The sequence below is a fragment of the Colletes gigas genome, unplaced genomic scaffold (genome assembly GCF_013123115.1).
Source record: "Colletes gigas isolate AHSC1104 unplaced genomic scaffold, ASM1312311v1 Colletes_gigas_Sc00017, whole genome shotgun sequence".
NCBI lineage: Eukaryota > Metazoa > Arthropoda > Insecta > Hymenoptera > Colletidae > Colletes > Colletes gigas.
Window position 1 is genome coordinate 2,410,137 of NW_025106646.1, and position 14,384 is coordinate 2,424,520.

At 36.4% G+C, this 14,384-nt stretch overlaps 1 protein-coding gene across 1 annotated transcript in view; it reads right to left on the reverse strand.

The window, feature by feature from the left end:
* Positions 1–6,567: 6,567 nt before the first annotated feature.
* LOC122400328 (hemicentin-2) overlaps positions 6,568–14,384 on the reverse strand; it is a 531,816-nt gene continuing 523,999 nt past the window's right edge. Inside the window, exon 11 of the mRNA XM_043401723.1 lies at positions 6,568–6,860. Within this exon, the coding sequence (XP_043257658.1) occupies positions 6,627–6,860 (234 nt within the window). The 3' untranslated portion in view covers positions 6,568–6,626. The remainder of the gene's footprint in view (positions 6,861–14,384) is intronic.

Here is a 14,384-nt window from a genome sequence, read left to right on the forward strand (position 1 = left end):
ACAATTTTTGCTTGAAATATTCTTTCCTCTCTTTAAAGATAAACGAGCTATCTGGGCGACCTATCTTAACTGTCCCACTCTGTATATCGTATCCTGTATTTATATTTCTTATCTTATATAAAATAACACTCTCGCCTTACCCTATCTTACTTCCTACGGAATAGCTTATCCTACTTGTCTTAAATATCCTTTAGTTTAATTTAACTCTATACTTATTATTCCTTTTCCGTTCTTATCCTTTCCACCCTCCTCGACCATACCATTATTTTCCCCGACCTTATCTTACTATTCTTTGTCTTGATACACTCTTCCATGGAACGTTTCAACGTACAAACACAGTACGGTCCATAATTACATATTACACACACTCTCTAATCTTCGTTCAACCAATATCTGCCACCTCTTCGAGTTACCCACCCCTCACTCGAACTAATTTCTGTTCCCATCCCTACATCCATTCTCAGATACTCCGCTAACTTTCCAACCCTAATAAAACTTATAGGACCTATTATCTTATCTTTGAATTTTATTATACTGCATCACTGTTGTGTTATCTAAATTTCCTTTTTCTAAGATTTCTCATTAATTATTTTTGGCTCCAATGATCTCCAATTTTTTAATTTTTCAATAAATTGAAGTTGTTTTCTCTGAGAATATATAGATCTTACAATTAGTAGGTGTGCCTAACAATTTTCTATGATATTCAAGTGATTTTGTTCACAATTTTTTTCCATGGTCCACCATTAAAAAACACAATTTAAAAAACAGAGCACTTTTCTTTCTCCAAATTCTAAATCGCTGCTACTTTGTAACTGTTCAATCTCACTCCACGACCTATCGTCGATAATCTTACAAAATTTCGATACTGAAACACACACGGTGCTAACACAGTATTAAATATTATATCGTACGAACAGTTCCACAACTTGGCAATTACAGAACCACTATTGTTTATGTTTTCAACTGTAAGTTAAGTCAACGTACACAGTGGTATGTTATATGAGAACCGTTATTATTCAACGACACGAAAATTAATAACATTACACGTTGCGCTATCCTTTTGTCGTCCATTTCAGTGTACTGTATTATATATCGTACAATCTTCCGTAGAATATTTTATGTAAAACGAAACGTCAGAGTGCCATTCGATGAATCTGGTATCGTTTTGGTGTCTCGTAAAGGATCCGGGGAAATCAACATTTCATGCAACGAGTTCTCCCTTCGGAACCATGCGACCTTTCTCTCGGACCGCTTCTTAATGCAACGTGTAATAAAATATTTATTCAGGATAGCAATTTTAAGTGGTTTACCCTGTATAAACTGTTTGCTAAGAACAAATGGAATGTTTAAACTCGAGGTATTAGTAGGACGTTGAGTCGTTAAACTCAATGTGCTTGGTAGTAGACAGTCGCTATTAAGATATTAGCTAGTTGATTGTTTATAGTAGCTTTTTTCGAAACAAAATTAATCGTATTCTATAGTTTCCGATTTTTCTACGTTTACAAAGTGTCTTCATTCTTCAATTCTTTAATTTTAATTAGATTTAATATTTCAGGGAAGTATTTTTTTTATTCGTATCAAAGTTCGAAAAATATGGAATCGTAACAACACATTTAAAATTACGAGACATACAACAAACTGCTAATTCTCACAAGAGTAATTGGATAAGTTAAAATTTGCTTATTAAGGGACTTCGTAAAAATGCAATTCGCCCAATGTCGTAAAATATAATTTGTTCACTCAATATTAAACAAATATAATTACACCTAAGTTTCTCAAAATTTAAAGATTCAGAGGAACAAAGAAAGGGAAATAGAAAGTTTCGTTTTGTTTCAGGGGAAACCCACCCAAAACACGTGAAAACCACCGTTTCAAGCACCTGGGGGGTTTGCCATTCAATTTCCCCTCGGTAGATCGACAAATTAATTTTATTTTTACGAACGAGAGTTGCTCTCTTCGGGAATAAGTTAATTCTTGAGGTACTCTTTGGTGTCTGTCGGGGTTATTAATCGAGGGTGGGTTTGTACAGAGGGTGATTCTTATTGACATCGGAGAAATCGATCGCGAACGGGTCCCTTCGTTGTTGTATCAAGTTCAAAAGCTTCTTCAACGCCAGGGATCTTCATTGGCTTCTTGAAATTTCGCGAACAAGCGAAGGTGAAGAGGCTGTTTCTTGACTACTCTGCGGAACAACGACTTCGTCTGTGCCTCGCGCGACGAAAGGAGCTGGCGAACGCGAGTTTCCGACGTTCTTTCTTTTCGGGCTCGCTTTTCTTCGCCGGGGAAACCTTGTTGCGTTTAAGCAAAGAAATGCACGGTTGCGTAACAGCGAGTATTTCACAGCCACTTCACGTGACTCTATTAGCATGTTCGCAACAGCGTACCGGGTCTCGTTACTTTTATTACTGCCGTCGTTGGTCGGTTTTATTCTTCATTTTCGTGAGTTTTCTTGGTCGCTGGGAACAATCTTCCGGCGAACGAGGTAGTTACCTTTATTGATATGAACGTTTAAACGTACGCCTGGCTTCCAAGCACCGACCATGTTTTTAGGCTTAAATCATTTTTTCGTTGGACTAACTGTTTTTGGGTGATCCTATGAAAATGGGGGACCAAAGTGTACTAGACGATTTTAAAACATATACAATGAAAAGAGACTACTTTATTTTTCTTTCTATAAAATAGAAAGTTTAAAGTATCCATTTTTAATCTCGATAGTTCCTTTCGATCGTGGAATTTATTTTAGAGCTGTGGCAAAATATTCTTCTTTAAACATATCCTCGTAGAAAAAAATTGTACATGTCTGACGCAAATAAAAAAAAGATACAACGTCATCGATGCTCGAATATAGGTGTCAATGTACGAGTATTTGACACTGTAATCAAAAATATAATAGTCGTTTTATTAACATTTGTTCTGTTATGAACGTTGTCGCTTGTTTGCAATTTTATTGGGTAGCTATGCACGAAATAATAATTATAGTGTCACTAATAACAATAAATTTGTAGTATATTGTTTGCTAAAAATGAAAAACAACTAGATTAAGTGAAGTTATTGTTAAAATTAGGTGCACTTACCTTGCTTCGTTTTCAAGAGGTTCGTGACTTGTATTAGTTACACGTTCCCTTCGTTGCTTATTAAGTTGTAGCCATTCGACGAAACGTCGGAAGAAAGACGTTAAAGTAAGAAGCAATGAAAAACAGTGGGGTTCTTAAATGCCACGTTCGAAGCATCGACAAGAACGATTACAGAGAAAATGACTGAGAAACCGAGTACTACAGCCGAAGGGAGCTGCGTGATTTCTTTGTGAAAGTAATTTGTCTACTTTTCGTTCCCCTTCCGTCTGCACACGGTAAAATAAAGACTGCAACATTGATTTTTCTATTATTCTAAAGACTCAGTTTGCATGGTTGAAAGAAACTTGAACGCGAAATGATTTTGATTTAACAATCTATGGATTTCAAATCACTTTTGTATACGTGAAACGTTCGACTGCACTTTAATTATGTAGCTTTGATTAAATTTATTATAATGGAACATTGTTTCATCTTTTTCTTTTTTTGTTTAATAAGTAACGTTGATTTTAAATCTTCATATTTTACACAATGGAGAAAAAGCAACAGTATTCTGTTTTAACGAGAATTTGTAGTATTGTACATTTAAGGTTTTTTTTTTTAAATAAATCAAGGAAAATGCTTGTTTATTTTTTCATTTATTGTTATTGATAGGTGGATGTTTTTTAAGTACACATCCCACATTGTCAGTGAATCCAAAATATAGAAAAAGAATTTTGTTTCCATGTTTGATAATAAATAGTAACCTTTCTGAGTAATTAAATGAAACAAGTAAATTTCATCAATTTTTATACCCGTTGATACATTATTTTTATGGCATACAAGTTCTTATTAAATAGGAGGTAATAAACAATAAGAAACTAAATTTTTTCCTAAATTATATATAGATTTTCAGGATGGGTACATTTAATAATGGCATTTGTTTCAATTTAATTTCAATACTATTCGTAATTCTCAAGTAACGATATAAACAAAAGAAACAACTTAGATAATGGGACTAGGCAGTCGAAAAATCGATTTTTTAAATTATATTTTTCAAAAGAATAATCTTTCTTAAGTTTGGCTCTTTAATGTTCTTTTTATTATAAAAAATAAGTGAAAAGAAAACGTGGTACGGAAAAAAAATCCCAGATGCAATTTTTAGAACATCGTACTACGCTGCCAGAAGCCATTAAACGACGTATGAATTAATAACCGAATGTGAAATTTTTTAGAAGTTTAAAAGTGATCTTTTCAGTTTCCTATTATATTTTCATTTTACAGCGATAGCTTAAATTAGGATTTTCGAATTTAATTTCGAACCGAACTTTCAATGAATTTTTTAAAAACTCTATTTCCCGAGAAAGTACTGAAACGGCTTCTATTTTCTCACTGAAAAATGATACCATGAAAGTAATTCAATATTTCAATGAAATGTTCTAATTTCTCGTTTACAGATTTTAAGAATAACTATGTCTAAGTAAATGAGTAAAGAAAATTTTTCTTTTTTGGCTAAACTTGTATTCATTTTCTTGGAATTAATTTTCGAAGAAGACTGCCTAGCACCATTCAAAATACCGCGATATTTTTAGGATGATTTTAATAAACTATCCTGCAAATTTTATTAAAATTGACACGCGAAACTCGTCGAGTAATATTGGAAGTAATTTTAAATTCGAGATATGGTAAAAGCTGTAAGGAGTAAAATGACAGTCGATAAATGAGCTTGATTACACGTGAATATTGTAAATATCATTTATTGGACTTTTAGGCGTCATGGGGTACAACGATTACATCACGTTGCTTATTTGTAACACCTAAGCAATTCGACAAAGTAAACGAAAAAAAACGGAGACGTCTGATCCATCGTGTAGACTAAATGATACATCAAAGGATTACCAGGTAATTTCGTCTCGTGTCTATGAGCAATACCGACCTCCGGTGCAAATTAGGCGAACGGTCGAACGAAGCTACGCATCGCAGCCGGTACGCGTTAGAAAAATTAGGAACCACCGCGTTGTTCACGAAACTTTGACGCAACGATATTCATACCCGAAGGAACTGGAACGATCGAAACGAGACGCTACGATTACATTAATTAATTCACGGAGGACAACGATGGACACGCATTTCGCGATTATTCTAATCATCTGTCTTTCCTCCGTTACGAATACAGCCACCGTCAAATATTAAATTATTTCAGGACGTTCGTCGTCGGGAGGGGGATGCGTAGAGCGGCGTTATTATAACGATCCTCGTTGAAACGTTCGAACAGAAAAGCCTCTTCCTCGCCTTTCTCGTTCCTCGAAGAGCGAAATTAACGATAATCAATACACGACATCCGGAGAAGGCGAACGAGAACTTATGGCTAAATAAAACTTTATAAAAATATATCAACGAATAATAAATATATCTCTAACAGCGTCACTGTATAATTCGTCATACATAGCCCTCGGTGTAACGATAGCCTATGCACTTACAATCACTATATACACGCTATTTAGTACTACTTACCTAAAATAATATACAACAATGTACTTTTTAATCTTCCTATTTTCTTTCGGGAATACTTTTTTTTTTGTATCTTTACTCGTCTCTCTTTTTTTCCTCTTTGGTGTCGCTACGCCGTGACACACGTGGCGTTTGTTTCTTTCCTTTTCTTTTTATCACCCATCTTATTAAGTTCGTTCTTTCCGTTTTCTCTGTCCAACAGAGAACGGTTTTCGTTTGTCTCGCGACGCCCCGTCGGTTCAGCGAAACTCGAATGAAAAATTGGTCTCCTGTTCGGCGCACACCGGCTCCACGGGCTTCTACCGTCGCAGCACGTCGTCGTTACCTTACAAATAAACTATACAAATATTTACACGTGCCCCGCGTAACGCTATTACTCTCTCTCTCTCTCTCTCTCGCGACTTACCCACGCTCGAACAGCCACGGAAATGTTGTTCGAACGTCGAAGGCACGCCAGTCAGTTCGCAAACTCTTCCTCGCATCGCGCAACGATCCATCTTCCGCGACCAACGGCCGCGATTTCCGCCGACCCCGAGGCAAAGGGAAAGACAATTCACGGTACACCCGGATAAAAAGTCGCCCCCGCGGTACCTCCGCATCTTCGTGAATAAAGGCTGCCAATAACGAAACTGAACGCAGATATCGAAGTAAACAAACATACACGGTCGCTACCTCGATTCGATCATCTATGCTTATCGTCGTCTATGCGCTAGAAAAAACCCCTAGGACGAGAGTATCCGAAAGATCTCGCGACGAGATCCACGATCAGGGAACGTCGAGGCCGGATTATCGTCGACAAAAGGCTCCGGGTCGCGTTTAAGTCCGACGTCCTGGAGTAATATTCGTTTCTGTCGTATAGTTTTCTTTCTTTTTTTTTTTTGTTTTACTCTTTTGGCTTCTTTTATATATTATTTACAATCGTCGAGATTTCGGAAATACTGACGGAACTACATTCCTCCCCCCCTCAACCCTCTCCGCCGCGACGCATTTGGGAAGCTGACTGCGTTCGATCCTCTTGTTCGTTCCGTGAAAGAGCGTTCGTCGAGCAAGCTGTAGCCTCGGTCCTCAGCGACGGTGATTCTGCAGGATGATCAGAGCCAGACAAAGCGACAGGCAGGCGAGGCTCGCTGACCGGAAGTGAGCGTGACTATACTCGGAGGCTCGTGTCACGTTCAACAGAACGGAAGCGTCCGTGATCCCTTCCGACGAGCGTACCAGCAGCAACCATTCGCCGGCGTGCGACCATTGGATCGTGTCGAAGCTCAGGACCGCCCTGTAACAGGACTCCGTGCCGCCGTCCTGGAAGAGTAAACAGGAAAACGTGGGTCATTGACAAACTCGATAATCGTCGATAGACTGGGGATGTTTATGTACGCGCGGTATGCGAGCAACACGCATCGATATCCTGCTTTTTTCGACGAGAGTCATTAACCTTTGCATCGACGACTGGGTACCGATGTACCCTTTTCTATGTTTCATTTAACACGTTCACTGCCAGATCAAAACCGTATAATATTCTGCAAAAGTACAATTTTGATTTTAGACCATTGTGAGCTGCGTAACCTAAAATTTGTTTCAGTACTTATTTTTGTAACCTTGTTGAAATTCCCAAATTCTGTCCAAATTTATTCCCCTCAACCTCTTAACTTGAGAATTAATTTTTCTAGTATCGTAGTGGTAAATCCTGTCACCCATATGTGGGTGACGTGACAGGCAAAGTGTTAAACAACTTTAATGTATTGGGTTGTAACATTGTTTTTTTGGGAAATTTAGATTTGCACATCACTTGGAAATTTTTTTTTGCTCTACCATATGTCTGTTATTATAAATTTTTTTGAAAATTTAATTTTAGTTAATTGTTAGGCTTGAGAAATAGAATACCAAGTCACTTAGAATATCAGTTAGCTTTTATATGATTTGGAACTCGCAGTGAAAGTTACGCGTGCAAATTTTTATACGTTCTGTAGAACCAAACTCGACCATTGCTCTCTTTTTATGAAATATATAACATAAATATAAGTAAATATATGCACGTAATAATCCTTACAAGGTATTATTGAGTAAATATTTCGATAAATAGGGTAAAATTACCCTCGAGTGGAGCAAGTCTGGGACGACATCAGAGTTTTGAGTATTTATTACCAAATAAACTCTGTAAAATCTGACCTTACTTGATAGAATTTTTACAAGCAGTAAAATCTAATTTTAGTCAATTTTTAGGCTTGAAGAATGGAATACCAAGTCAATTAGAATATCAGTTAGCTTTTATATTATTTGGAACTCGTAAAAAATTCATTCTGTATACTTTTCTTATTACCCAAATTGTTCCCTTCATGGAACATATTTTAATGTTATTAGTAAACTTTTCAAAAAATATCGGAGTTCTCATATTTGCAAAGATTTACGAGTAATTAACGTGTAACATTGTCTCGCTAAGTAAATACCATATCATTTAACTAAAATGTGCAAAAACATATTCTATTTCACTGATGCATGCAAAGTAGGACGAAACAAATTTCAGTCCAAATTCCACTTTTCCGTCTGCATTATGAGAATTCATAAAATATTTTCCAACCCTTTAATCGACCCTTTTTATTTTCAACTCTCTAAAGTAAAGTTTTTCCGTTATATCGTGCCATGTTATTAAAAAGTTGCTGGGATTCTTGTTTGGTATCTTCCACACTTGATTAACTTTATTTATAAAGCAGTTAAAATGAAGTATGTTATTTGTTTGATCAAGCGTTTTTTGTTTTCCAAATGTGTAAGGTTTGTGTCGACAGAAAAGGTTCAATTCGTACCAGTTAAATTCAGTGTGTTTTAACATTTATTATATATATTTATTGATAACGTTTTCTATATAAACAAATTTTCACAAGTTCTTCTTTTTATCCTATCCATGAAAAATGTTCCATTACACTTTGTTGGTTATTTCAAAAGTATGATACAATGGAACTTCGGTATTTCTTCTGTGCTGTCTGTGGGATTGGCTTTCGGAAACTTGGACCGAAGTTAAGGGGACAAAACTTTAGATTGCATTACAAAAATTCAAGTGGTATTGATTTCAGTTCTTTCGATCCAACGTACGTTCCGAGGTAAACCCAATTCTGTATCTCGAGGGAAAACTATGTCAAGTCTAAATGTTTGAAATTCAGAATTCACTTATTAAGTCAACAAAATAATGATTTTTACAGTCATTCGTATACAAAGCATATTCTGTTTTTTTATAATCTGATATGATAAAGATGACCATAAATCAATGTTTCTAACTAACTACATTGTTTTTACTCGATAATCATTAATTATCTCGTTTTGGTCAAATGTATTTTGGTCGTGTATTCGAAGTAAATTTTTTAGTCATCAGAGTTGAAAGACGTTCCTAAAAATAAATACCAAATGCAACAATAAATATACGATCGTGCAAAAAGTATTAATGTCGTAGAGACAGCGTTGAACTTAGGTCTTTAAACTCGTTTAAACATAGTTCGAACTGATTTTGGAATTTAATGCTTTAAGGCGACAGATTCCCGCTCGGAAGCTGTTCGACTTGCCAGGAATGTTTTTATCTCGTAATGCTCATTAACTCTCTACTCGATAACGTCGATTCGACTGTCTCTCTTATCTACTGCGATTCCGCTTAGGTTCTTACGTTTAAACTTTCGCGTGAAACTGAAAACTTCTTGCGTCGTCCTATGTTCCCGCTTCAATTGTCCGTATCACTCCTGATTTCCATCAGTTTTTATCCCCCAGCTAGTCTTTTATTACTCACTCATCCTTTCTCAGAACTGTCCTCTATTTCTACCTTAACTTTCTTAAACGTTCGGGATAATTTCGAGCGTATTAAACCAGTCTAGTTCCGAACCAGCGATTTTATAATCGACGACAGCAGTGAACTTAGAAATTACTGTACCAATTATAATAACGACAATGGGGGGAAAATATTGGTTGATATTGCAGTAAATGTTCTATTAAATTATTATTACATTGTGTTAATGTGTATACATATAACCCCTATCGAAATTATACAGTGAAAGTGAACCAATAAATGTGAGAAACTGTCATACATTCAGAATGAAAATTCTAAGAAAATGTTTTACAGAAAAATTGCACTATATTGACGTTGATTATTTAAAATAAAAATTATTCTCATAACGCACTGTGCAACGAAATAGATATTCCAAAAAATATTTATTCTCTAGTAATGATCGTTATTTTTATTTTATACAAATACTTTCATCAGAGGTTCTTGGGATTAACAATGGAAAAAAGGAATCCAGAAAATAAATTCTTTTGATCAATATTCAAGATATATTCTGAAGCTAATGAAAAAGAAAAGCGAAATGCCAATGCATATTGTTAAATATAAAGAGAATGAAGAAAGGGGCAAAGGTGCAAGGAGGACGAGAAATGGGAAAGGATCGCGAATGGAGAAGACAAGGAGTTAAGGGAAGAAGAGAGGCGTGCCGGAAAAACTGAGAAACAGCAAGGGTGAAACGCGAAGTTAAATGGAGCAAGAAACTACGACCCCTTGCATGCGAAAAATTCGCGAAACTTTCGACGACGTCTGCTCCGAATTGTGAGACGAAATATCACCGGAAAGAGCAACATCGAACAGTGCTGGGCTCGATTCAATTACGCAAACGTAATTCTACCATGGGCGTGTATGAAGGTATTCGGGGTTTAGAATTTAGAATAGCCTTGAAAATGACGAAATTCGATGGTTTATTCGACGACCATAGGAAAGAGTAGACGTTATTCGGAAGAATACAACGGAAATTGCTGGGGAAATTCAAGTAAGCGAAAACAGGATAAGACGTGGAAATTTGCCTTCGTTACTTTTATTTGTTTTTTGTCGGTGTCTTTACACAGGGTGATTTCACAGTGGTGTCTGAAAATTTACAGGTATATTCCGGGTACCTATCCGCCGCGAAAAAGTTTTAATAAATGCGGATCCGCAAACTTTTCCAGTTTAAAATACATTCAATTTACGTTATTGCGTTAGTTTAATAGTTTCGGTTGATTTTTAATTGCGTCGCATACATTGTTTACGAACTTCTACGTTTCGTGACGATGAGTATTTAGAGAAAGTCGAATAGTTATATTTTGGAGCCAGAATTCTGGAAATTAATGTTTATCGAAGCATATCATTTTTTTTAAATTTTTTACTAGTGTAGAATACTCCAATGATTCAATTTTATAGAGTAAAATAGTCTTCAAACATGGAATTTAGGCGATGATGATTCACGCAATTGCAGGTTTAGTTCTCGTTCGAAAAGAAATTCCTTTCGTACGAATAAGTAATTTCATACTTAAACGCAAACGTCGAATTAGAAACGCTTTTGCGAGCAAGGTAGAATTTGTCAAGAGAAATTGACTGTTTGTTACGACTGAAGTACTGGTTGCTCCGCAGGCTAATTATTCCTGCGTATGTACTTTCAGAATTATATTCCAGAAATACGACAGTACTAATAACATTTAATGCACCGAATACACATCCTTACGCCAGTACTCTAGTGTCGGTGATTTTTTAAATTAAAGAAGATAAATGAACGGGTGTTATTAAGATAATACGTTTCCCTAATGCTCATACCTTAAGTGCATACCTTAGCGCACCAGCTTTGTATTTTTATGACCATAGCTCGTCGTACATTTACATAGGGATTTTGTGAGGTTTATGAATATTGTGCAAATTTCGGATTTAAAAATTAATCTGTTAGTTAAGATACATTTGGCATTTAAGGTGTAACAGATGCAATTTCATTTATTATTGTTGTATCTTTCCCTACTATCAACGTTCTTCTCCTGTCAGAAATTAATTTTATTTTTTTTGCATTTTAACAATATGTTCGACTTTTATTTTTTTCATAAAAATTCGTGTCGTGAGTTGTTCTTTTATTACGTTATAATCTAGACGAATTTTATGTATTGTTACAACCCTAAACGTCGCGTCGTTCGTATTTTTAAGCACATCACTATCTAAAAAGTGAAGTGTAATAGTACAGTCTTAAGTACACTTCTTTTGTGAAGTTTCTACTTGTCAATTTTTCCCCACATTTTTATTTTTCCTTATTCGAAATTCTTTCCTACTTTTTATAATATAAAGTTGTATTCTTTTAAAAAAACTATAATCCCATTTTGTTTTATTTTATACGTATACAAGTTCACGTCCTTTTTGAGACGTACTACTAGTTTCTTTCTGACATGATTGTAAAAGCAAATTGAGGTGTTACGATCACTCTCGTCGGGTCTCATTAAACATCGAGAGTCGAAAGGTTAAAAAATAAAATAAATTTGTTTGGTCGAACGTTAAATCGTTCTTGTTTTCCGAAGACGCGTCTCTAAGGCACAGTCTATTTAATACAACTTGTACATCTATATAAACACTTACTCGTCAGAATGACTTCTTCCCATTCTAGTCCGTGCCTCGCCTTCGAGCAACAATAGGTCGTTCAAAAACAATTAACACGTTTCGTGTCACGCTGCTTTCACGTCATGCTGGTGGAATTATTATGTAAACTTAAAATCTATCCTTGCAACGTTCTTCGGTTTTTAAACAAATTAATCTATCTTCAAGTAGATTGAAATATTTGTATTCTTCATTTTTCACAATACTGTCGATTCCGATCGAAACTCCAACCTCCCGTGGCACGAAACGTTTTAATTCATGCTTGAACTGTAGGATACAATCCAGAAGCATTTTTTCCTTGGCAGAAGGTTGCACATAAATTCGTCGGTTGCTTCTAAAAACTTGAAACTTGGACGAAAGAACTTTATTCCATTCATTTAACGACTGCTCGCGTAGTTTAGCCAACTGGAAACGTTTCAATTGATTTCCTTTCCATAGAAACTGCTTTTTTTCGTAGCAATTCGATCGTAAAGCCCAGCTTCCTTAAAGCGCCTTTTCATTCTTGCAACAGCGATTTTTTGGCAACTTTCATTAACGCGTGACCGAATTCACGGTGTAGTTAAACGTCTGTCGCTTTACGTAACAATTTTGTATATCGTTTTTATTGACTGCAAGTGTTAGTTTCTGAAAATATAAGTTGGATCTAGGTCTACACGATTATCGAACAAAGAGGACATAATTAACAAATTCGATCGTAAAGTCCAGCTACTTTAAAGCGCCTTTTCATTCTTGCAACAGTGATTTTTTGGCAACTTTCATTAACGCGTGACCGAATTCACGGTGTAGTTAAACGTCTGTCGCTTTACGTAACAATTTTGTATATCGTTTTTATTGACTGCAAGTGTTAGTTTCTGAAAATATAAGTTGGATCTAGGTCTACACTATTATCGAACAAAGAGGACATAATAATTAACAAATAAAAGAAAATGAATAAATTTTAGATCGGTGAACTTTAATTTTATTTTAATTACGGACGGAAGACAGTAATAACGTCCGTTTAAGGAATACGAGCGATTCGTCAGTGTCCGTTGGGCAGCGTTTATTTATTTCCAAGAAACGCAGGAGTGGTCGTAAAGACAAACGGGAAACGGAGACCTCCCCGGAACAAGGTCAACGAAGAAGCAACCGCTGGAAGTGCAGCTTAACTTCGTAGACCCTCGAGCCTCGGGAAGGCAGGTTCGTTGACGAATCCGTAGCTTCGCGACAACAACAATTTCGCCTGCTCGATGGTAGAATTATATTTTTATCGCGGCACCGACGGCCAGTTAGACAGCCGGTCTCAGCGCGAACGACCGAAGCGTGATTTCTTGTCGACGGAGCAACGCGAAAAAGGGAATAAAACGGGGGAGCCCCGCAGCCGCCGAGATACAGGAATGCTTGTTGCGTACCGTGAAAATACGAGAGGAGAAGAAATAAAACGCGAATACCGAATTCATACGCGAGCACAAGCGCTTATTTCATTTTTCTACGAGCGTCTCGTCCGTTTCTTCTTTTTTCCTCTTCCGACAGACAGGGTCCGGAGAGTAGATGACCGCACAAAAGACGGATTAACCGTTTCCTTTTTTTTCTTGTTTCTTTCTTTCTTTTTCGAGGAATCAGGAATAACGGCGTAGCGCGTGAAACCGAGAGAAGGAGTAGGCGAAAGGAAAGAATCCAACGTAGCTTTAGAGGGATTTGTTAATGCACCTGTGCTACGCGTTTGTTTTTATTAACTTTTAATCTCCTTTGTTCCGCGCGGGAACGTTCTTAATTCGTTCAACGGAAGACGATTGTATCGTGTTTTTCTCCATCGATTTCTTTTTTTTCCACCGGAGAAATTACGGATTTCATCGGAACTGTTCCCGGAGTACTTAATTGCGTAAGCAGGCGATGATTCTTAAAATGAACTCGTGATTCGTAAATTGATCGTTTCTATTCAATTCTCGCCAACTTGTATTTATTTAATAATTTAATAACAGTATATTCTGATTAAATTAAAATAATTACAATAAAGTTGTTTCGATGTTATATAATTATATATTTTACTCAATGTTTATGAATTTAACGGAAAGTAATATTGTTTTAATCCTTTTAAGGGAGAATGTATGAACGATGGTTGTTAAATTTCGACTCGACTGTACGAAACATGAACCGACCAGCCCCGGAGCGTTGTTCATTTTAAGAATCATTACTGGTATTCCGTTTTCCGCCGGACATGTTCGCTCGAGCAGGTTTGTCCGAATCGACGGGAATATTGTTTCTGCGAATGAAGATTAATCACGGCCACCGTCGGTTCCAGCGAACAACGAATGCCGATTTCGCTGTGATATATGGAAAGGTGCGACAGTATTTTCGTGGTCTCTGTCGTAAACCATTTTGCAGATACGAGACGTCGTAAGGGAACGAATTTCGCGGGCTGGAGATTGAAAGACTTAAATTAC